The sequence below is a fragment of the Oncorhynchus masou genome, chromosome 30 (assembly GCF_036934945.1).
Source record: "Oncorhynchus masou masou isolate Uvic2021 chromosome 30, UVic_Omas_1.1, whole genome shotgun sequence".
Lineage (NCBI taxonomy): Eukaryota > Metazoa > Chordata > Actinopteri > Salmoniformes > Salmonidae > Oncorhynchus > Oncorhynchus masou.
The window spans coordinates 51,314,508-51,340,091 of record NC_088241.1 but is presented as its reverse complement, the minus strand read 5'-3'; the positions used below and the strand labels follow the sequence as shown (position 1 = coordinate 51,340,091).

General features: G+C 44.3%; 1 protein-coding gene across 1 annotated transcript; it reads right to left on the bottom strand.

Moving 5' to 3' along the window:
• Positions 1–224: 224 nt before the first annotated feature.
• Positions 225–16,842, bottom strand: arxa (aristaless related homeobox a). The gene is made up of 5 exons (XM_064949904.1): positions 16,640–16,842; positions 15,583–16,159; positions 13,234–13,279; positions 11,031–11,362; positions 225–486 (listed from the first exon to the last, which is right to left on the bottom strand). Exons 1-5 carry the CDS (start codon positions 16,824–16,826, stop codon positions 225–227), a joined length of 1,404 nt encoding a protein of 467 aa, XP_064805976.1. The 5' UTR covers positions 16,827–16,842.
• Positions 16,843–25,584: the final 8,742 nt, after the last annotated feature.

Below are 25,584 nucleotides of genomic sequence, written 5' to 3'. Positions count from 1 at the left end.
CACACACACACACAGCGCTCTGGTTTGCCAGTGCTATTTGAATTTGGTCATGCTTTTTGTTTGAGGGTAAGAGGTTTTAGGGTTTAGGAGACAGATATCAGGGGTCAGGGTTGGATCCATCCACCACTCCTTTCCCAGATCTGCAGGGATATGAGAGGTGGAGAGGGGGGGCAGGGGATGGACAGAAGCTTAGGAAAGAGAGTGCTGGGTGGGGTAACAGCTGTTCAGCACACCTCCTTCCCAGGAGCTCCGCTGGGCAGGATGTTGAGCTGGGTGATCTGAGCAGAGTGCTCTTTAGCCTTCAGCCTCAGAGCTGCAATACTGGAGGCCCTGCGATCCGCTGCAGCTAAGGAGGAGGGAGAGGAGGAAGAAGGTTCGGAGAGGACTGGCGGAGGGATGGAGGGAGTCTCGACGGGCGGGGCAGGCTGGCGGAGGAGTGCAGCGGCGGTGGAAGCACTGGTCAGAGGGCCCATACTGGAGAAGAGCCTAAAAGAGAAGCAGGGATGACCGATGAAGGGATGGGAGAAAGAAGAGAGTGTTAGACCAGAAAGTAAATGGCTTCACCAGCATTTTTACACCAGTGCAGAAAAAAAGGATATAAGAAGAGGAAGCCACTTTAGATTATTGAGATACATTCCATGTGTTTGGAGTGTGTGTCTGTTTTGGCACCTCCGCTAACAGCTTGGTTGTCAGCATCACACTGTCAGCTAATTACTATCAACACTGACATGAATGCACACCAACATAGTCTCATGAGCAAAACACCCCAAGCAACATTCAGGGCTGAAAACTAACATCCTAATGAGACCAACAAAGGTAGAGGTCAGGGGGGCCTGCTCTGTCTACGTAATAGTACTGAGGATGATGGATGCTTATGGTCACCAGTGTAAGGTGGTGTTATAGGATACAGTATAGGTGTGAGATAGTGTTATAGGATACAGTACAGTAGTGAGGTGGTGTTATAGGATACAGTATAGGTGTGAGATGGTGTTATCGGGTGTAGTAGTGAGGTGGTGTTATAGGATAAAGTACAGGTGTGAGGTGGTGTTATAGCGTACAGTACAGGTGTGAGATGGTGTTATAGGGTACAGTACAGTTGTGGGTAGTGTTATAGGGTACAGTAGTGTGAGGTGGTGTTATAGGATACAGTACAGTTGTGGGGATGTTATAGGGTACAGTACAGTAGTGAGGTGGTGTTATAGGATACAGGTGTGAGATGGTGTTATAGGGTACAGTACAGGTGTGAGGTGGTGTTATAGGATACAGTAGTGAGGTGGTGTTATAGGATACAGTACAGGTGTGGGGTAGTGTTATAGGATACAGTACAGGTGTGGGGTAGTGTTATAGGGTACAGTACAGGTGTGAGGTGGTGTAATAGGGTACAGTACAGGTGTGAGGTGGTGTTATAGGGTACAGTACAGTAGTGAGGTGGTGTTATAGGGTACAGGTGTGAGGTGGTGTTATAGGGTACAGTACAGGTGTGAGGTGGTGTTATAGGGTACAGTACAGTAGTGAGGTGGTGTTATCGGGTGTAGTAGTGAGGTGGTGTTATAGGATACAGTACAGTAGTGAGGTGGTGTTATAGGGTACAGTACAGGTGTGAGGTGGTGTTATAGGGTACAGTACAGGTGTGAGATGGTGTTATAGGGTACAGTACAGGTGTGAGGTGGTGTTATAGGGTACAGTACAGTAGTGAGGTGGTGTTATAGGGTACAGGTGTGAGGTGGTGTTATAGGGTACAGTACAGGTGTGAGGTGGTGTTATAGGGTACAGTACAGTAGTGAGGTGGTGTTATCGGGTGTAGTAGTGAGGTGGTGTTATAGGATACAGTACAGTAGTGAGGTGGTGTTATAGGATACAGTACAGTTGTGGGGTAGTGTTATAGGGTACAGTACAGGTGTGAGGTGGTGTTATAGGATACAGGAGTGAGGTGATGTTATAGGGTACAGTACAGTAGTGAGGTGGTGTTAGGGTACAGTACAGGTGTGAGATGGTGTTATAGGGTAGAGTACAGGTGTGAGGTGGTGTTATAGGATACAGTAGTGAGGTGGTGTTATAGGATACAGTACAGGTGTGGGGTAGTGTTATAGGGTACAGTACAGGTGTGGGGTGGTGTTATAGGATACAGTAGTGAGGTGATGTTATAGGGTGCAGTACAGGTGTGAGGTGGTGTTATAGGATACAGTACAGGTGTGAGGTGGTGTTATAGGGTACAGTACAGGTGTGAGGTGGTGTTATAGGGTACAGTACAGTAGTGAGGTGGTGTTATAGGGTACAGGTGTGAGGTGGTGTTATAGGGTACAGGTGTGAGGTGGTGTTATAGGGTACAGTACAGGTGTGAGGTGGTGTTATAGGGTACAGTACAGTAGTGAGGTGGTGTTATCGGGTGTAGTAGTGAGGTGGTGTTGTGATGGTGTTATAGGATACAGTATAGGTGTGATGTGGTGTTATAGGATACAGTATAGGTGTGAGATAGTGTTATAGGATACAGTACAGTAGTGAGGTGGTGTTATAGGGTACAGTACAGGTGTGAGGTGGTGTTATAGGGTACAGTACAGGTGTGAAGTGGTGTTATAGGATACAGTAGTGAGGTGGTGTTATAGGATACAGTATAGGTGTGAGATAGTGTTATAGGATACAGTACAGTAGTGAGGTGGTGTTATAGGGTACAGTACAGGTGTGAGGTGGTGTTATAGGATACAGTAGTGAGGTGTTGTTATAGGATACAGTACAGGTGTGGGGTAGTGTTATAGGGTACAGTACAGGTGTGAGGTGTTGTTATAGGATACAGTACAGGTGTGGGGTAGTGTTATAGGATACAGTACAGGTGTGGGGTAGTGTTATAGGGTACAGTACAGGTGTGAGGTGGTGTTATAGGATACAGGTGTGAGGTGGTGTTATAGGGTACAGTACAGGTGTGAGGTGGTGTTATAGGATACAGTACAGTAGTGAGGTGGTGTTATAGGGTACAGTACAGGTGTGAGGTGGTGTTATAGGATACAGTAGTGAGGTGTTGTTATAGGATACAGTACAGGTGTGGGGTAGTGTTATAGGATACAGTACAGGTGTGGGGTAGTGTTATAGGGTACAGTACAGGTGTGAGGTGGTGTTATAGGATACAGGTGTGAGGTGGTGTTATAGGTTACAGTACTGGTGTGAGGTGGTGTTATAGGGTACTGTAGTGAGGTGGTGGTATAGGGTACAGTACAGGTGTGAGATGGTGTTATAGGGTACAGTACAGGTGTGAAATGGTGTTATGGGGTACAGTAGTCAGGTGGTGTTATAGGGTACAGTACAGGTGTGAGGTGGTGTTATAGGGTACAGTACAGATGTGAGATGGTGTTATAGGGTACAGTACTGGTGTGAGGTGGTGTTGTAGGATATAGTAGTGAGGTGGTGTTATAGGATACAGTAGTGAGGTGGTGTTATAGGATACAGTAGTGAGGTGGTGTTATAGGATACAGTAGTGAGGTGGTGTTATAGGGTACAGTAGTGAGGTGGTGTTATAGGGTACAGTAGTGAGATGGTGTTATCGGGTATAGTAGTGAGGTGGTGTTATAGTATACAGTACAGTAGTGAGGTGGTGTTATATGGTACAGTACAGGTGTGAGGTGGTGTTATAGGATACAGTACTGTGGTGGTGTTATATGGTACAGTACAGGTGTGGGGTGGTGTTATAGGGTACAGTACAGGTGTGAGGTGGTGTTATAGGGTACAGTACAGGTGTGAGGTGGTGTTATAGGATACAGTACAGGTGTGAGATGGTGTTATAGGGTACAGTACAGGTGTGAGGTGGTGTGAGATTGTGTTATAGGGTACAGTGCAGGTGTGAGGTGGTGTTATAGGGTACAGTACAGGTGTGAGATGGTGTTATAGGGTACAGTACAGGTGTGAGGTGGTGTTATAGGGTACAGTAGTGAGGTGGTGTTATAGGTTACAGTACAGGTATGAGGTGGTGTTATAGGGTACAGTAGTGAGGTGGTGTTATAGGGTACTGCTGTGAGTTGGTGTTATAGGATACAGTACAGGTGTGAGGTGGTGTTATAGGGTACAGTACAGGTGTGAGGTGGTGTTATAGGATACAGTACAGGTGTGAGATGGTGTTATAGGGTACAGTAGTGAGGTGGTGTTATCGGGTATGGTAGTGAGGTGGTGTTATCGGGTACAGTACAGGTGTGAGGTGGTGTAATAGGGTACAGGTGTAAGGTGGTGTTTTAGGGTACAGTACAGGTGTGAGATGGTGTTATAGGGTACAGTACAGGTGTGAGATGGTGTTATAGGGTACAGTACAGGTGTGAGGTGGTGTTATAGGGTACAGGTGTGAGGTGGTGTTATAGGGTACAGTACAGGTGTGAGATGGTGTTATGGGGTACAGTAGTCAGGTGGTGTTATAGGGTACAGTACAGGTGTGAGATGGTGTTATAGGGTACAGTACAGGTGTGAGATGGTGTTATGGGGTACAGTAGTGAGGTGATGTTATAGGGTACAGTACAGTAGTGAGGTGGTGTTATATAGGGTACAGTACAGGTGTGAGGTGGTGTTATAGGATACAGTACAGGTGTGAGTTGGTGTTATATGGTACAGTACAGGTGTGAGATGGTGTTATAGGGTACAGGTGTGAGGTGGTGTTATAGGGTACAGTACAGGTGTGAGGTGGTGTTATAGGGTACAGTACAGGTGTGAGGTGGTGTAATAGGGTACAGTAGTGTGGTGGTGTTATAGGGTACAGTACAGGTGTGGGGTGGTGTTATAGGGTACAGTACAGGTGTGAGGTGGTGTTATAGGATACAATACAGGTGTGAGATGGTGTTATAGGGTACAGTAGTGAGGTGGTGTGAGATTGTGTTATAGGTTACAGTACAGGTGTGAGGTGGTGTTATAGGGTACAGTACAGGTGTGAGATGGTGTTATAGGGTACAGTACAGGTGTGAGATGGTGTTGTAGGGTACAGTACAGGTGTGAGGTGGTGTTATAGGGTACAGTACAGGTGTGAGGTGGTGTTATAGGGTACAGTACAGTTGTGAGATGGTGTTATAGGGTACAATTTGTAAGTCGCTCTGGATAAGAGCGTCTGCTAAATGACTTCAATGTAAATGTAAATGCAATGTGAGGTGGTGTTGTAGGGTACAGGTGTGAGGTGGTGTTATAGGGTACAGTACAGGTGTGAGGTGGTATAGGATACAGTACAGGTGTGAGATGGTGTTATAGGGTACAGTAGTGAGGTGGTGTTATAGCGTACAGTAGTGAGGTGGTGTTATTTGATACAGTACAGGTGTGAGGTGGTGTTATAGGGTACAGTACAGGTGTGAGGTGGTGTTATAGGGTACAGTACAGGTGTGAGGTGGTGTTATAGGATACAGTATAGGTGTGAGATGGTGTTATCGGGTGTAGTAGTGAGGTGGTGTTATAGGATAAAGTACAGGTGTGAGGTGGTGTTATAGCGTACAGTAGTGAGGTGGTGTTATATAGGGTACAGTACAGGTGTGAGGTGGTGTTATAGGATACAGTACAGGTGTGAGGTGGTGTTATATGGTACAGTACAGGTGTGAGATGGTGTTATAGGGTACAGGTGTGAGGTGGTGTTATAGGGTACAGTACAGGTGTGAGGTGGTGTTATAGGGTACAGTACAGGTGTGAGGTGGTGTAATAGGGTACAGTAGTGTGGTGGTGTTATAGGGTACAGTACAGGTGTGGGGTGGTGTTATAGGGTACAGTACAGGTGTGAGGTGGTGTTATAGGATACAATACAGGTGTGAGATGGTGTTATAGGGTACAGTAGTGAGGTGGTGTGAGATTGTGTTATAGGTTACAGTACAGGTGTGAGATGGTGTTATAGGGTACAGTACAGGTGTGAGATGGTGTTGTAGGGTACAGTACAGGTGTGAGGTGGTGTTATAGGGTACAGTACAGGTGTGAGGTGGTGTTATAGGGTACAGTACAGTTGTGAGGTGGTGTTGTAGGGTACAGGTGTGAGGTGGTGTTATAGGGTACAGTACAGGTGTGATGTGGTATAGGATACAGTACAGGTGTGAGATGGTGTTATAGGGTACAGTAGTGAGGTGGTGTTATAGCGTACAGTAGTGAGGTGGTGTTATATGATACAGTACAGGTGTGAGGTGGTGTTATAGGGTACAGTACAGGTGTGAGGTGGTGTTATAGGGTACAGTACAGGTGTGAGGTGGTGTTATAGGATACAGTATAGGTGTGAGATGGTGTTATCGGGTGTAGTAGTGAGGTGGTGTTATAGGATAAAGTACAGGTGTGAGGTGGTGTTATAGCGTACAGTAGTGAGGTGGTGTTATAGCGTACAGTAGTGAGGTGGTGTTATATGATACAGTACAGGTGTGAGGTGGTGTTATAGGGTACAGTACAGGTGTGAGGTGGTGTTATAGGGTACAGTACAGGTGAGAGATGGTGTTATAGGTACAGTAGTGAGGTGGTGTTATAGGATATAGTAGTGAGGTGGTGTTATAGGATATAGTAGTGAGGTGGTGTTATAGGGTACAGTACAGGTGTGAGGTGATATTATAGGGTACAGTAAAATATAATATAAATAATAATATATCCCATTTAGCAGACGCTTTTGTCCAAAGCGACTTACAAGTACAGGTGGGGCCACTACTTTTACATATGGGTGGTCCCAGCGGGAATACCCAGGTGCTGGCGTTGGCGCCATGCTCTACCGACTGGCCACACAGGACCCGTGAGGTGGTGTTATAGGGTACAGGGTGTGAGGTGGTGTTATAGGGAACAGTACAGGTGTGAGGTGGTGTTATAGGGTACAGTACAGGTGTGAGGTGGTGTTACAGGGTACAGTAGTGAGGTGGTGTTATGGGGTACAGTACAGGTGTGAGGTGGTGTTATAGGATACAGTAGAGTGGTGGTGTTATAGGGTACAGTACAGGTGTGGGGTGGTGTTATAGGGTACAGTACAGGTGTGAGGTGGTGTTATAGGGTACAGCACAGGTGTGAGGTGGTGTTATAGGGTACAGTAGAGTGGTGGTGTTATAGGGAACAGTACAGGTGTGAGATGGTGTTATAGGGTACAGTACAGGTGTGAGGTGGTGTTATAGGGTACAGTAGTGAGGTGGTGTTATAGGTTACAGTACAGGTGTGAGGTGGTGTTATAGGGTACAGTAGTGAGGTGGTGTTATATGGTACAATACAGGTGTTATAGGATACAGTACAGGTGTGAGCTGGTGTTATAGGGTACAGGTGTGAGATGGTGTTCTAGGGTACTGCTGTGAGTTGGTGTTATAGGATACAGTACGGGTGTGAGGTGGTGTTACAGGGTACAGTAGTGAGGTGGTGTTATGGGGTACTGTACAGGTGTGAGGTGGTGTTATAGGATTCAGTAGAGTGGTGGTGTTATAGGGTACAGTACAGGTGTGAGGTGATGTTATAGGGTACAGCACAAGTGTGAGGTGGTGTTATAGGATACAGTACAGGTGTGAGATGGTGTTATAGGGTACAGTGGTGAGGTGGTGTGAGATTGTGTTATAGGGTACAGTACAGGTGTTAGGTGGTGTTATAGGGTACAGTAGAGGTGTGAGATGGTGTTATAGGGTACAGTACAGGTGTGAGATGGTGTTATAGGGTACAGTACAGGTGTGAGGTGGTGTTATAGGGTACAGGTGTGAGGTGGTGTTATAGGGAACAGTACAGGTGTGAGGTGGTGTTATACGGTACAGTACAGGTGTGAGGTGGTGTTACAGGGTACAGTAGTGAGGTGGTGTTATGGGGTACAGTACAGGTGTGAGGTGGTGTTATAGGATACAGTAGAGTGGTGGTGTTATAGGGTACAGTACAGGTGTGGGGTGGTGTTATAGGGTACAGTACAGGTGTGAGGTGGTGTTATAGGGTACAGCACAGGTGTGAGGTGGTGTTATAGGGTACAGTAGAGTGGTGGTGTTATAGGGAACAGTACAGGTGTGAGATGGTGTTATAGGGTACAGTACAGGTGTGAGGTGGTGTTTTAGGGTACAGTAGTGAGGTGGTGGTATAGGGTACAGTACAGGTGTGAGATGGTGTTATAGGGTACAGTACAGGTGTGAGGTGGTGTTATAGGGTACAGTAGTGAGGTGGTGGTATAGGGTACAGTACAGGTGTGAGATGGTGTTATAGGGTACAGTACAGGTGTGAGGTGGTGTTATAGGGTACAGTACAGGTGTGAGATGGTGTTATAGGTACAGTAGTGAGGTGGTGTTATAGGATATAGTAGTGAGGTGGTGTTATGGGATATAGTAGTGAGGTGGTGTTATAGGGTACAGTACAGGTGTGAGGTGGTATTATAGGGTACAGTACAGGTGTGAGGTGGTGTTATAGGGTACAGTACAGGTGTGAGGTGGTGTTATAGGGTACAGTACAGGTGTGAGGTGGTGTTACAGGGTACAGTAGTGAGGTGGTGTTATGGGGTACTGTACAGGTGTGAGGTGGTGTTATAGGATTCAGTAGAGTGGTGGTGTTATAGGGTACAGTACAGGTGTGGGGTGGTGTTATAGGGTACAGTACAGGTGTGAGGTGATGTTATAGGGTACAGCACAGGTGTGAGGTGGTGTTATAGGATACAGTACAGGTGTGAGATGGTGTTATAGGGTACAGTGGTGAGGTGGTGTGAGATTGTGTTATAGGGTACAGTACAGGTGTTAGGTGGTGTTATAGGGTACAGTAGAGGTGTGAGATGGTGTTATAGGGTACAGTACAGGTGTGAGATGGTGTTATAGGGTACAGTACAGGTGTGAGGTGGTGTTATAGGGTACAGGTGTGAGGTGGTGTTATAGGGAAAAGTACAGGTGTGAGGTTGTGTTATACGGTACAGTACAGGTGTGAGGTGGTGTTACAGGGTACAGTAGTGAGGTGGTGTTATGGGGTACAGTACAGGTGTGAGGTGGTGTTATAGGATACAGTAGAGTGGTGGTGTTATAGGGTACAGTACAGGTGTGGGGTGGTGTTATAGGGTACAGTACAGGTGTGAGGTGGTGTTATAGGGTACAGCACAGGTGTGAGGTGGTGTTATAGGGTACAGTAGAGTGGTGGTGTTATAGGGAACAGTACAGGTGTGAGATTGTGTTATAGGGTACAGTACAGGTGTGAGGTGGTGTTATAGGGTACAGTAGTGAGGTGGTGTTATATGGTACAATGCAGGTGTGAGATGGTGTTATAGGATACAGTTCAGGTGTGAGCTGGTGTTCTAGGGTACAGGTGTGAGATGGTGTTCTAGGGTACTGCTGTGAGTTGGTGTTATAGGATACAGTACAGGTGTGAGATGGTGTTATAGGGTACAGTAGTGAGGTGGTGGTATAGGGTACAGTACAGGTGTGAGATGGTGTTATAGGGTACAGTACAGGTGTGAGATGGTGTTATAGGGTACAGTAGAAAGGTGTTGTTATAGGTTACAGTACAGGTGTGAGGTGGTGTTATAGGGTACAGTAGTGAGGTGGTGTTATAGGGTACAGTACAGGTGTGAGATGGTGTTATAGGATACAGTACAGGTGTGAGTTGGTGTTATAGGATACAGTACAGGTGTCAGATGGTGTTATAGGGTACAGTACAGGTGTGAGGTGGTGTTATATGGTACAGTACAGGTGTGAGATGGTGTTATAGGATACATTAGTGGTGTTATAGGGTACAGGTGGTGTTATAGGGTACAGTACAGGTAGTTAGGTGGTGTTATAGGGTACAGTACAGGTGTGAGATGGTGTTATACAGTACAGGTGTGAGATGGTGTTATAGGGTATACAGTACAGGTCTGAGGTGGTGTTAGGTGGGTGTAATAGGGTACAGTAGTGAGGTGCTGTTATATGTTACAGTACAGGTGTGAGTTGGTGTTATAGGATACGGTACAGGTGTCAGATGGTGTTATAGGGTACAGTACAGGTGTGAGGTGATGTTATAGGGTACAGTAGTGAGGTGGTGTTATCGGGTATAGTAGTGAGGTGGTGTTATTGGGTATAGTAGTGAGGTGGTGTTATATTATACAGTACAGGTGTGAGGTGGTGTTATAGGGTACAGTACAGGTGTGAGGTGGTGTTATAGGGTACAGGTAGTGAGGTGGTGTTATAGGTTACAGTACAGGTGTGAGGTGGTGTTATAGTACAGTGTGTGAGATGGTGTTATAGGGTACAGTACAGGTGTGAGATGGTGTTATAGGGTACAGTACAGGTGTGAGATGGTGTTATAGGGTAAAGGTGTGAGGAGGTGTTATAGGGTACAGTACAGGTGTGGTGTGGTGTTATAGGGTACAGTACAGGTGTGAGGTTGTGTTATAGGGTACAGTACAGGTGTGAGGTGGTGTTATAGGGTACAGGTTTGAGGTGGTGTTATAGGGTACAGTACAGGTGTGAGATGGTGTTATAGGGTACAGTACAGGTGTGAGATGGTGTTATGGGGTACATTAGTCAGGTGGTGTTATAGGGTACAGTACAGGTGTGAGATTGTGTTATAGGGTACAGTACAGGTGTGAGATGGTGTTATGGGATACATTAGTCAGGTGGTGTTGTAGGGTACAGTACAGTAGTAAGGTGGTGTTATAAGAAACAGTACGGGTGTGAGATGGTGTTATACAGTACAGGTGTGAGATGGTGTTATAGGATACAGTACAGGTCTGAGGTGGTGTAATAGGGTACAGTAGTGAGGTGGTGTTATTGTTACAGTACAGGTGTGAGGTGGTGTTGTAGGATACAGTACAGGTGTGAGGTGGTGTTATAGGATACAGTACAGGTGTGAGGTGGTGTTATAGGGTACAGTACAGGTGTGAGATGGTGTTATAGGATACAGTACAGGTGTGAGGTGGTGTTATAGGGTACAGTAGTGAGGTGGTGTTATAGGGTACAGTACAGGTGTGAGGTGGTGTTATAGGGTACAGTACAGGTGTGAGGTGGTGTTATAGGGTACAGGTGTGAGGTGGTGTTATAGGGTACAGGTGTGAGGTGGTGTTATAGGATACAGTACAGGTGTGAGGTGGTGTTATAGGGTACAGTACAGGTGTTAAGTATACAAGTTTATGAAAGTAGAGGTACCTATTGTCTCACCTGCCGAAGGTGGGTCCCATGAAGGCGGGGTGACGGAACATAGCGGCTGTACCCAGGAATGTTCCGAGGCCCAGCGGTGTCCCTAGGTGCTGGCCTGAGTGGTTGCTATGGGGATGAGCTAGACCAGGAAATGCAGCTGCTGCGGCAGCAGCAGCTGTCCAGGCAGACTCCAGGACAGGGTGAGGGTGTGGGGGAAAGGGACCCCCATCCAGGTAGTGGCTGAGGGGGTGGGCGGCTGACAGGGGGCCAGGGAAAGGGAGTCCAGAGGGGTGCGTCTGGACACCTGCCTTTTCACGCTTACGCCACTTAGCACGACGATTCTGAAACCATACCTATAGGGAGAGAGTGGGAGAGAGGTCAGAGGTTAGCTAACATAGAAATACGTAGGCTACATTTAATTTTGTATAGGTTTACTAGATTGATTGAATAGATACGTTTTAGCAGAATAAAAACAAAGGTGTCTGCCTATGCTGGCTTCCTACAAATTGATATTGAGAAACATGAACAACTTTGGAGCGATATAAGGTGACAAGGTTATTTAGGCAGCTGCCTATATTTGGAAGACCGGGAAACCCTTGCTGTGCCACATCGAACCTACTCGAGCACAAGCTCCTGTGTAAACGGAAGATCCCATCGCTCTGGTTCATGAGGTGACAAACAGGCAGAAAGTCAGCGGTAATTACACAAGCACTAAAACCCGCGCTCCCTCATGGTCCGTTAGTCTAAAGTTAGCTAATTAAAATCAGTTCCCCCTGCAGTCTGACGGATAGACTGAGATCGGTGTGGCGCGCCGTAATTAAGAACCGTGTTAACAAAAGATGGGGAGAATAGCAGCTGAACAGAGTCCAATAACAATTAATGCGCTTTAAATTAAATTCTTCAAAATGTTGAACAAGTCATTTCCAAAGGGTATTTAACTTTCCCACGCCCCCCCCTCTCGCTGCTGAAACAGGGGCTCTAACAATGGAAGAAAATGTCAACAGTAAGAGAAAGTGAACGATATTAGCCCTGCGCGCGCACACAAACACACACACACACACACTATTCCGTTGGTAGCTGTTTAGCATTACACGGCCCCTCGGGAATGTACGAGTTTTATCACCTCCCGATGGCGCCCGTTAAGTGATTTGTTCACCTACGGTCCGGCGAAGGGACATCTGTTGTTTTATATCGGCCGTAACCCCGGATGGAGCATCGCTGTGTTTGAACTGTCTCTTTGGTTATGAGCCCTGGGCTAATACATGCAAGCCACGCTCTCTATGGAGAGATAGGAGAGGAGAGGAGAGGAGATGGGGGGGGGGGGGGGAGCAAACACCTTTAATGGTCCCTCATTCGCTCCAAGTGCAAAGCATCGGATCAATGCGGCTCTATTGCAATCACAAAATGAGAAATCAAATAGCATTATTCTGCAGCCACCCCTTTCTCCCCCTCCCCTCTCCTCTCCTCTCCTCTCTTCTCTTTCTTTCCATCTCCATCTCCCCCTCCCTCTCTCTCTTCCTCCCTCTCCACCTCATACACCTCCCCTCTCTCTCTCTCTCTCTCTCGTTCCGGCGATGGTAATTCAAACACCATTTTCTCCCTGAGAATAGCTCGTGTTTGCTCTTGGACTAAGTGCGCTTTTATGAATCGTCCGCGTCCGCTTAATTACCGTTAAAACGTCCCTCGGTGCATGTAATAACTTCCAATAACAGGATGGAGCTTCGCTACGCAGCGATTGGGGTCATTTAACACATTTCAGGGTAGTAAATCACTCAGACCCTCATAAAGACTTTTATCCATATAGCTACTGCTAAAGGCCTGAACTTGTGCCAACTTTATTGTATGCGTCATGTCAACACAAAAAACAGCAAATAACGTAGGAATATTGGGAAATACAAATAATTATAGACTTAGTAAAATTATGATTCTATGAAGGTGTAAATCTGAAGATGCTTGGAAATGATGTTAGGCCTACATTGTATAAATATGCATTTGACGTTTTTGATTATTATAACAAGACAAAGGCCTAATAATAATAAAATAGGAATTGTTTCATTACATACTCTAAGACTAAGTGGTACTGGCCTTTATATTCGTTTCTAATTTGGTAGCCTATTTATTTCAATAACCTATTTGAAATGTTTAAGTGTTATTATATAACCATTTTAGTTGAAAGCGACAGTCAGCCATAATTGCAGCAATAAAACGTTAAAAAGCCACTTACTTGGACGCGCGCCTCGGTCAGATCCAGCCGCATCGCAAGCTCTTCTCTGAAAAGGCAAGAAAAGAGGTTACCGTTTTTGATCGAGAACTCGAATGTTTTTTTTTATCTCTCCCGCACCCGTAACAATACAAGAAAATAGTTATTTTTTAGACACCGAAAACCCACAGAGAAACGACGGTCATTTATGCTATTTTCCTTGCGATGGTTTGAGGAAAATTGTCAGGGTGATTGTATTGTAATCTGTCTTTTTTCCCCATAATAGCTGCCTTATACAATGGGTTTCTTTAGAGTCAGTGGAACAACATAATGGTGGAATTTGGAAATAATGACATCCAAACTATTACAAAGACATCATGTGCTTGGCTGAAATAGAAGTCTATACATGCACAAATTGATTACCACAATTTCGCCTTAGAAATAATAAACGCACAAAAACATCGATCAACAATAGCTTATTTATTATTTGGCTCATGTTGCCATTGTTAAATAATATTTTCCAAATCCCCGTTTAAAACATAAGGAATAGAAATTATCTTGAACGTGTTCTACAGATGATTTACCTTACTGAAAGTGATAGGCTAACCCGTCTGTCTGCTGCATGCATGAAAAAAATTGACATTCTGAAGCCTGTTGTACATTTCATTATGCATAGTAATATTCCATTCTGTAATAGTACAATTATAATAAGATAATAGGCTAATGAGAAAAATCGAATCTCAAATCTAAATATTCAACTCTACTTGTGGGGTCCTGAAAACACATAGGCCTAGCTAGAATACATTTGCTTTTACAATAATATTAGGTTTTCATTAATGGTTGAAAAAAACACTTTACATTTGAAATTCCCTTAAAGGCCTACATTTTGTAGTCTATTGCATCAAAAAAAGGAGTAGGACTTACTCGTGTATAAAAATGTTTTAAAAAATGTAAAAATGTAATTTTAAAAAACGTATCTAGAGGCAGGTAGCCTAGTGGTTAGAGCGTTGGGTCAGTAACCGAAAGGTTGCTGAATCGAATCCCCGATCTGACAAGATAAATAGAGATAAATCTGTCGTTCTTCCCCTGAACAAGGCAGTTCACCCACTGTTCTCCGTTAGGCCGTCAATGTAAATAAGATGGTGTTCTGATTAACTGACTTGCCTAGTTAAATAAAGGTTACATTTAAACATTTATTTTTATTTTTTATTTAGAGCAGCCTTAGCAGTGACTTACTCTCAATTCATCAGTCAGAAGAAAAACTATTGCATTCCATGACGTGATTGTGGAGCAAAACATAATGAGTCTAAAATAGAATTATATGTGTAGCCTTAACAAAAATTAAAAAATAGACACGATTTAATATTTGACACTGCCAAAAACATTATTTGCCTTTAATTTTCAGGAACAGATGATTTGTGTGAAATGCTGTTTTCACGTTCTCTGTTCTCTCGAGATGCGTAGCCTAGACCTTCAGCTAATGAATGAATAAAGAAAGAGTTGACGTGCGCGTCATCGTGTGTGTGCATGTGTGTGGGTGTGTGCGTTTTATACTCTTGAGCAGGCTCAGAAACCTACATTTCGTTGAATAGATCAGCAGTGCGCACGGACGAGCTGCCACCAGCTAATTTTCCATATGAGAATAATATCCATATCGCCGATAACAATGAGATTAGGTAAATGTGACAAAACGGATTGGTTCTCCCACTTTAAGCTATTGTTCTGCCTTATGTAAGGCACTGATTCGGCTACATGGTAGGTGTCAACTCGCCAGTTTCGAATTATAGCTGGGTTGAATTACCTTAGTGGATAAAAAGTGGAGTGTTTTCTAGGCCTACTATTTATTACATAAATAAATAGTGACGATAAAGGGTTTTAATGTTGTTACCACAGACATCACAATTCAAATATAGGCATCATAAATGACAAGGCTTATGCGTGTTTGGCCTCATGTTATAAATGTTGATACACCATTGTATGATATAGCAGATTTGTGACATTCTTTCACATTATTCTGAGTTATATGTTTGCCTCTGGTAGTTGTATCTCAGGCTCTGTAAAGATAAAATAATGTTATATTTTCCAACTTCAACTATTCCGTTATTATTATTATGATTATTATTATTACTAAAGTAGGCACACTGCTACTTGTTGTTCGTTATGTAGCATACAACTAATGAGGCTTAGACGAAAAAAGTGTACCGTGAAATAGAAACGTCTATTCAAAACGTGCATTTAACGAAATGTTGTCGTGGTTGGTTGACATTGTTGTAGGTGTTACAACAATGATGGCGTTAATGTTAGGGATGTTGCATATGAATGAATGGGTGAGTTTGTGCCTAGTTTGTGCTGTAACTGTAGATAATACTGTACCTGGTGAAGACGTCGGGGTAGTGTGTCTTCTGGAAAGCCCTCTCCAGCTCCTCCAGCTGATAGCTGGTGAATGTAGTCCTGTATCTTCTTTGCTTGCGTTTTAGCATTCCTTCCTCCGAATCACTGCCTGCCGACAGACACACGCTGTCCTCGCCGTCCCTCACGTCTCCATCCCCGGCGTGGAGGCTCTCCCTCTCGTCGTCCTTCGGGGAGAGACCCATCGTCTCCCCGCAGCTCTCCTCCTCTTTTCCCGCGTCCTCGTCAAACTTCATCGACCCTAACTCGCCCAGCCTTAGTCCAGGCCCAACTTCCGGCCCTTCGGTGGGACTCTGGCCTCCCTCTCCCCGGATCAGGGACGCGTTCTCCCTGTACGATTTGCTCCGGCTGATGCTCACCTGTGGAGCCTGGATGATTTTGAGGCTTTCGCAGGCTTGGTCCACCAGGAGCCTCTCCTTGTCCAATTTCTCCCCTATGTCATGAACTAAACCCCGGCCGTGGTCCAGGTACTTCCCCCCTGGTCCGTAGAGCCGGCGCATCTTTGGTGGAAGGTGCATGTCTGTGTCTAGGGATAGGGGATCTTTAGTCGAGCCGATAGTGAGGGTGTCAAAGGTATGGAGAGGATGACGAGACATGTGTAAGTGAAGGAAAAGCAAATGGAGACCGGAGCGCAACAAGGCGCATAGTCCAATGCAAAGTCATGCACAATGCATTAAAGTGAGAATGTTTGAATAAACTTGAAAATGTATTATTTATGTCTACAATTGCATGCACATTTGAGTAGCCTATGTATCGTATCGACGATAAAGTTGACAGATATCTTATTTTCCACTGTCGCACAACCTCAGACACTTTTACATCTGATGGACCATTATTAGCAAATGTTTACTTCCATTCTGCAGTCAGCTGTAGCCAATGCTTTATGTTGATGGTTTATTATCATGTTATAAACACACACCGTTATATTGCCTATATTCAACAACCAAAACATGTCATTGGAGCATTCAGCAACCCTTTCCCAAGTTGGAGAGCCATGTTTTCATAAGCGGGGTTGTCTTACCTTCGGTCTGCTTGTCGTGCTCCTGTCTCCCGGGTAGAGCTGTCAAACTTTGCGCCCCTATCAGCCTGACTTTACAGGGGCTCGGTCGGCCCAGAATACTGTCTATACAATAGGAGGAGAGCAGAGTGGGCGATTTACTCTTACATTCTCCTCGGTCGTGGATATCTTCTTCGAACTGACTAGTCATTTTGATCTGTTTAGTGAAGCGCTTATTTGACAGGAGAGCGGCAGTAGCCTAAATATGATCCTCACTCACCCTCCCTCACTCTCTTTCTTTCTCTCTCTTTCCCTCACTCTCTCAATTTCCCCTCTCTCTCTCTCTCTCTCTCTCTCTCTCCCTCTCTCTCTCTGACGTTCCGAGATTGTTCCTCTCACTATCCCTCCCTACCCACCGTTAATGACAGAAACTGTTGGTTGGCTCAAGCCCCGCTTTCCGCGTGTTCGCATTGACGTGTGTTATATCTCCTGATTGGCTCGCGTCGGGGAAAGAGAAGCTTTATATATTTTAGCTGTTAAACTTAATTTTGGAGAAACGGAGAAAAACAAAGCTTGCGGTGGAACCCGGTTCCGATGGATTGAACTCAGTATTCGATTTTCCTTTTGGATTTCAAAAGGATATTGTAGGCCTACAATAATATGCTGCTAATAATAATTATAATAGCCCAACAATAGTAACAATAATAATAATAATAATAATAATTACAACAACAATAATAAAGACATTATATTGGCCTATCCAAATATGGGTTATTTTGTTGAGTTAAATAATCATGCATCATAGTTCAGCCCTTCAGTTAAAGGAAAATTCCACCCCAAAACTATCTTTGGGTATTTGTTTCATTAGTTAATTGTTGATATAGTCTAAAATGTTTTGCATGTCAGCAATCAAGTTTTCAATATATATTGTATATAACTTTCAAAATACAAAAATACAGCAGGTATGTTGCAAAACGCAGCATCATGTGATGCAAAACACATATTTCTGTTTTTCTATATTTTGAAGGTTAAATACTGTATGTTGGGATGGGATGGGATGTGAAACTTACTCCTCAGCCTGAAGTCTCCCGCTAGCTTTTGAGGTGGCGAGATTGACTAAGATGCTTGAGGAAGGCGGTCAGGTATTTGTGAGGTCCTGAGTTCACACCAGTTATGGGCCAAATTGGGTTGAGGTGGTACTCGCTAAGCAAGCAGCATGATACCCTTTGCAGTGGTGCCGTGAAGTCGGATCTACAGTGGCGTTTAGCTCAATGCTGGGGTCGCCGTTGAGTACGTTTTTATTTATGTATTTATTTTTGGTACTTTTTACCCTTTTTGCTCTCCAATTTCGTGATTACAGTCTTGTCCCCATTGCTGCAACTCCTGTACGGACTCGGGAAAGGCGAAGGTCGAGAGCCACGTGTCCTCCGAAAAACTACCCCGCCAAGCCGCACTGCTTCCTGACACACTGACCTGCTTAACCCGGAAGCCAGCCGCACCAAATCTGTCGGAGGAAACATCGTACTAAAGGCAACCGAAGTCAGCGTGCATGCACCCTGCCGCCACAAGGAGTCGCTAGAGCGCGATGGGACAAGGACGTCCCAGCCGACCAAACCCTCCCCGAACCAATTTCTTGTGCCGGCTCATGGGTTGAATCGAACCCGGATCTGTACTGACACCTCTAGCACTGCGATGCAGTGCCTTAGACCGCTGTGCCCCTCGGGAGGCCCCTGTTGAATGTAGCACATGGCAATGTGTGAAACTTTCTCAGCCTGAAGTGTCCCTCTTGTGTTGCCTCATTAGTTCGCTTTTGAGGTGGTACGATCGGGTAAAACAGTTGAGGGAAGACGGTCACGTGTACTAGCAAGACAGAGGTCCCGAGTTTGTGTATGGGCCAAATTGGGAGGAGCTGGTTCTCGCTAAACAAGCAGCGTGACATTTTTCACACTGACATGCAAAACATTTTGGGAGTGTATCAACAATGGACTAAACAAATATCAAAAGATAGTTTTGAGGTGGAGTTTTCCTTTAACTGAAGGGCTGAACTGATGCATGATTGCTGGGCTGCACCCATGAAACAAGTCAGTATTCGATGTGCATCCATGTCTGAGGAAGTTAGATGTGGAAACCGGCCACTAGGGGCAACAGTGAGCTCTGTTACCTTCAGGTTTCGCTTTTGCTAGGGTGTTGTAGATGAGCGTAAGCATCTACCTCTGGTGCCAACAGTTGCATGTTCAAATCCAATGATTGAAAGTAGTTTTATATATTTTTGTTTTAAGCCTATCAGAGTTAATGCCGAAACTTTCCTCTGGTGCCAAAAGTTGCATGTCCGGATCCAGCAATCGAAAGTTGTTTTCGATATTTTTATCTTAAGACTATCGCAGATCTTAACATTTACCTTAACCATTCAGAGTTAATGCCTAACCCAGGGTTTCCCAAACTCGGTCCTCGGGACCCCAAGGGGTGCACGTTTTCGTTTTTTTGCCAAGCACTACACAGGCGATTCAAATAATCAACTAATCATCAAGCTTTGATAATTTGAATCAGCTGTGTAGTGTTTGGGCCAAAAATAAATGGCCACCCCTTAAGGTCCCGAGGACTGAATTTGGGAAACGCTGGACTTTAAGATTTCAGAGTTAATGGCTAAACTTAACCCTAACCTTAAAAATTCGGAGTTAATGCCTTTTTACGTTTGGAACAACAGAAAAATGTGACATTTGACAAACATGGATGAATGTCTAATTCTGATGAGATTGGGAGAGCTTCACTGTTGACCTGGCTGGATTATTTTACTCAACTAAATAATCCATATTTCGATAGGCCGTTTGGCAAGGTCAGTATTAGTTCATAGTTTACTGTGAGCCTTGTCACCCTCGTTTTATAGCCTACTTTAATTCCATCAAGTCCCTCGGATCAATAGCCTATCTAATAAGAGAGAAAATGAAAAATACCAAACTCTCGGCCTATGTAATCTTAGAAATATTCCGAATAATAGTGACATATCTTATTCTGTAGGCCTATATTAGGCCTAATGCAAACTAGGACTTTAATATTGTGTATTCCCAGGACAAATTAGAAAAACACGGGACAAATGTAAGATTACAGGCTAGATGTTTTATAATAGAATAAGGATTTCTACAGTAGAGCACCTTCATACACTCTCCTTTTCAACGAACAATTGCATTATATTAGCTGTAAATATAATCAAACAATCACTGCAATAACTACCAAATTATCATGACAATTTGATAAATTGATTGCTATTGATTACACGGAACGCTCTCAAAAGCCACAGAAACGCTCTCAAAAGCCCTGTCATCTTCCATCTCCCACTCCACGCACGCACGCACGCACGCACACACACACAAACACCCACACACACGCACACACACACACACACACTGTTTCAACACGAAACACTAATTGCGTAGCCTCTCTCCGGCAATTGCAGAGGCGATCAGATGGTCTGCTTGCCGGATGATTGACTTAAAAAGTGAAGGTGCATGGCGATGATGAGAAGGCGCGTGGGGAGCCGGGACGCCTTGCAGGCTGGCGCCAGAGAGGGGAGATGGATCGAGAATGTAATTTTAAATGAAAGTCTTTTTAACCCGCTGAAAATGGCGTGACCCCGTCCTTCGCCTCGCAAGCCCATCACTTTTAAAAGGATCATTTTCAGAATTCAATCCCAAAACTTCAACAAGCTACAATTGACTCTTTCTTTCTTTCTTTCTTTCTTTCTTTCTTCTGCTTCTCTCCCTTTATGTGGCTGCCCAGTTACTAAGATTCAGAAGAACATGAAAAATAACAATAAAACATATCTTCAGAAAATTGTAAAACTTTTTAAAAGTGATAGAACCTTCTGATTGTTTGAGTTCTCGTTCATGGATTTCCAAGAACGGTATTGTTATTTTGTGAAAATAAATGAATTAGGTTTTCTGGTTAGAGCGCACGGTAGATCCATGGCCAGGAGATGCCCAAGATTCAGTTCTGTCATAGAAAATATTCAATAGGATATTGAATTCATTGAATTGAATGCATTTTAATGATGACGCATTATTTGTATGCCAGATCTTATTTCAAAACGATTCACTCATCTTGGTGCAAATTGCAGGCAGGATTTCATTCATTCATTCTAATCAGGCCTCTAACGCGTGACCATAACAAAATGTTCCTCGTTACTGACAATTACAAACAATTCACCGCGTTTATTGAGTCAGAAACTCCAGGCCTCGTTTTCTGCTCTCAGATCAGCAAAGTAATGAGATTTAATAACAATATAAAATGTTCCGTTTTTTCTCCTCCGCCGTCACAAACAGATGCATGTAATACAGACGGGTATTTAGCGTCGCTATGTAATTTGGGGGCCACGATTTGATTCATTTATCCGCGCTCTGTTATTAACCCGTGAAAAGAGAGATGTCAGCCGCGGTTTGAGCCAGCAGGACATCCGCGCTTTGTTTAAACGTACTAATTATGCCAGCACACATTAGCGAGGGACGAAATAAGCGCAATTTTCACATTTTCAATGTTCGCTCTATTTAGCGCGCCGCATGCGGGTGGCAGAAGTTGGGGGAGGAGGGGAGGCAGTGCCCGACTGTGGCTCGAGCTCTTTCCGTTCCCCCTCTCTTTTACCCTTTGCCAAAGTGTGTTTTGTATTTTCATAACACCCTAACTTGATAATTTTTTTACACCCGATGCACTTATGTAATGTATTGTGTTGCTTTGCTGTTATAGTCACAATTGGAATTCGTGCAAGTGTAGCCTAATGTGCAACAGAATAGGCACTAGAAACCATTTTCACCACAGGGTCAATTTACTAGGCTAAGTATTGGGGGTCACATTCAGCAGACTACTGACTTTAGGGTCAGTTCTTCCACACCCCATCTCTAGTATAAGTTAAACAGCAACAGGTCCCGGGGCAGTGGTTAAGGATATGGCCTAACCACAGGTGTGTCGTTCAAAATGCTTAGATCTAGGAACGTTTCCAGCTAGTGTTCCATGGATCACCGCTTTGCAATGTGATATTGTGTGTGTGTGTGTGTGTGTGTGTGTGTGTGTGTGTGTGCGTGTGTGTGCGTGTGTGTGTGTGTGTGTGTGTGTGTGTGTGTGTGTGTGTGTGTGTGTGTGCCTCTGTCTCTTTTCGTGTCCATTGTGTCCACACAGATGCGTAAAAGGTCGGACCAACGACCTCCATATTATTTCCATCCATTCCACGCGCGCCATCTTCTGGACTAATCAACCTGTCTGTCACTGCATCTGGAGAGAGATCTGCCTAATAACCCATTAATAGCCTAATAATCAGAGACTTGTGAACTGGAGTAACATTAACTGACAGCAAGTGCTCATTACAAAATGTAAGGGTTTACGTCTTGATTTTAATTAATTAACATATTTTATTCCGTTGGTTAAGGCTGATTTTCGACAATTACGCATAATTGCATAATTAATCAACAAGCCGATCTCGTGATTGTTTTCCTTGAGAGTAAATGTGGTTTATCTTCTGACATCACATCACGTGGTGATTTACATGATGCGATTATTCATATAGCCTTCTATGAATATTATGTTGGGGAAGCAGGGTTGTAGAATGTCTCCGATGGAAGTCTCATGTCCATTATATACACTGTGAATATCTGGCATATGCTACTAGGCCAGAGTTTTACATATATATTTGGTGGTCAACACAGGTTCTAGGTCTATCAGGTCAGGCACCATTGTTACCAACCAACATCTCTCTCGCTCTCTCTTTCTCTCTGTGCGTTGACTGACCTAACCCTAATCCTGGAGCGGCAGTTAGCCTAGTGGTTAGAGCGTTGGACGAGTTGAATCGAATTCCCGAGCTGTTGTTCTGCACCTGAACAAAGCAGCTAACCGAGGCCATCATTGTAAATAAATAAATAAAAACTTACTCTTACTTTATCCCTATTAAATGTCACATTCAATGGGGGGTATGGACGTCCCAGGGATACCGTATATCAAAGACCCTGGGTTTACACAGGCAGCCTAATTCTGATATCTGTTCTACTAATCTGTCTTTTGACCAATCACATCAGATATCTTTCCAATCAGCTGATCTGATTGGTCAAATGCCAATTAGTAGAACAAAATATCAGAATTGGGATGCCTGTGTAAACGCAGTCATAGTGACACGTTGTTAAAGCCTGTGTTCAGACAGAATTTGACAGAACATGCAACACGAATATGAGCCAGTGAGGTTATCCACCCGCACGACGTTCCAGTGTCGTGGCCCCGCTGCCGGTGTCTTGTCTTCATTCTTTCGCTGTTAAGTAATTGGATGCTGCTCTGCCTGGGAAGGCTAGCAGGAGGAGAGAAAGAAAGAGAGATACGGATGGGGCTTGGAGCTTTTAAAGGCGCGTGTAAGCAACGTTAATTAGCGGTTATTAACAACCCCGCATAATGAAAGCGCGAGGGAGTCAATTTAATGACTTTGTTAGCGAGAGGTTCAGAATGACAGGCAATGATCGGAACAACAAAGTCGTCGGCACATGCAGTCATCATCGGTAATTTCCAACCATAATGTGGTCTGATAAAAAACAAAGGGCTCTAATTTCACTCAACTGACTGGATAATTAGTCCCTTATGTAAGGAAAATAATTAATGACTTAAATATTTCAACCCCAAGATTAGGCTTCATTCTCCTCAATGATTAAGTAAAAATAAACTCAGGGCCCATCACTCTGCTTAAGAAAAGCCTGTTAGCAGAAGTGCCCATGCATGCTGGCCTTTATGTTACAAATGTGTTTTGGCCCATGCATATACAACGTTAAGCTCATGAAATATGTTGCAACCAACCATTCTCCAATATCACAGAATATGATGACAATTAAAAATACACTTTGTATTCATCAAGCGTATCTACAGCGATATGTGTGGTCGCCTATTTATGGGGTACTGTTTTGAGAAGTCCAAGGAGCACATGTAGACCTCGTTGTGTGCATGGTTTCGTTCTATAGGGCGTTCTTAGCCTACATTCTACAGATGACCAGGAAAGATGTCTGTGGGGTCTACCCAGGGCCCTTCCCGCTTCCAAGGAATTGTAAATGAACACGAGATAAATCAGGCACGTTCACTGCAGCTATCTGGCCGCCCCATTTTCTCCGCTCAGCTTTGATCGCAGGGATCAAGGCACTCGAGCCACTTGCTGTTATAAGTCCATCGACGGTGTTTGCTGATACTGTTGTGTCTCCACTACTAGGCAAGCTCGAAACGGGTAGCGCGAAGGTGACAGAACTCATGAACTTGTGTGCATTTTCCTTTTGATTGATTGCAGCCGTTCAGTTAATAGAGTTCCAAACAATTGGTGCAGAAGAATCACCTCTCCCCTTTATGAGATAATCAAAGTAATGTATGCAAATTAATTATCTTGTGAGCTTATCAAAATGTACCTGTCCCACTCAAGTCTGAAGAAGTCCATTTATTCAGTTAGCAGCAATAATGTGGTGGATGGCATGATGCAAATGATGGTTGATTAGGAAAAATTAAGGACCTCACTGGTATCTGACCTTGTCTGAGTTTTATGTAAATTATAGAAACAATCGGTGTGATAGGATAAACTGCATTATAATGTGATTTTTTATTTATTTATAACAAAATGGCTAATCAGTTCATAGGCTATTTTGGAGATGTGTTAATAGGCCTAAACCCTTGGAGATTTATCCCAGTATTCAGCTGCTGTGATTCAAGTTAAACGTTCTCTCAGAGTTGGCACTGCAGATGCCAAAAGATAAAACATTTGAGGTTCTTTTGGATCTGGATTGAGCAGAGTGTGTGGTGTAAACAAGGTGGTCAGACTCTGTAATAATGGGCCATTTCCACTGCTGCGATTTCCACTGATGCTTGACCTAAAGCCTCGGACATTTGTGCGCTTTCCATGGCTGAGGCCAGGGCCAAACAAAACCTCTAATTTATCTCATTGAGACCAGATTGAAGATGTTTGGAGGGCTTTGGAGGTGGGACAGATTTGTAGCTGGAGCTGCATGGGCACAAGGGCCCCGGGTGTTTTGATGTGTTCCTGTGCGGACATGGGTTTAAGGCCCTCAGAACCATCTTGAATTGGGTGATTTTAGCACCTTGTGGCCGAGGTTGGTAGCATATCAGGCAGATGAGTGAACTTGATGTTGAAGAGACTTGATGTCCAACAGTACGAGGCCTAGTAACAGCATGTATCAAATCATCGCCTATAGTTCTAGGATGTCTTTGAAGCTGCCATTATGATAAACGAGACAAAGTTGGAAACATTTAAGTGGATCACTCTTACATGTCTGTATTTACTTCAGTAACCTCAGGCATCTTATTACCCTCCAGAGGGAAACTGGGTAGCAGACACTCTGCGGTTGGCACAAAATGGCCGCCACAGTGAGCCTTGTGAGCTGGTAATGAGGCATGTAGAGCCGCAATGTCCTCCTGAGGGGCATTCAGTGTTGCTGGATTTGGATCCTGATCACGGCAGCTACCCAGTGGCTTGTCAGACACTTCATCACAGATGGAATTAGCTCCCCGGGCCGCCACAAAATGGCCGGAGTGGGTGGGACACGTAAAGACACAGTCTGGGCTGTGTGTGTGTGGAGGGTGGTCAGACGCTGTGCCCAGCGATGTGGCATGATGCCAGTCATTCTATTACTCTTCTCCTCTCTTTCTCTCTTCACCCGTTCCCCATCTTCCTTTTCAGCATTCGACAGTTATCATATTGTTACATTTTGATGGAAAATAGAGTGGTCAGGGGTGCATGGCTGTCAGAGGGAAGTGTGTGTTTGTGTGTGTGCAAAACTTTTTGTGTTTGTGTGTGTGTGTGTGTGTGTGTGTGTGTGAGAGAGAGAGAGAGTGCAGTGCAGTGCATTGTATTGGTATCGTTTGTGTCAGAGGTTTTGAGTGGCATGAAGTGGGATGAAGACCTGAGGAGAGTCTGTCATTTTCTGTGGGTTTGGGTGTGCTTGTGTGTTTGTATATCT

Bases quoted from the DNA above. Each gene is read 5' to 3' on its own strand.
- arxa (XM_064949904.1), bottom strand. From the start codon at position 16,826: ATGACTAGTCAGTTCGAAGAAGATATCCACGACCGAGGAGAATGTAAG. The intron at 16,160-16,639 runs GTAAGACAACCC...GCTCGACTAAAG, and splicing joins GCACGACAAGCAGACCGAAG to ATCCCCTATCCCTAGACACA. The intron at 13,280-15,582 runs GTACAGTATTAT...TTGCCTTTTCAG, and splicing joins TACCCCGACGTCTTCACCAG to AGAAGAGCTTGCGATGCGGC.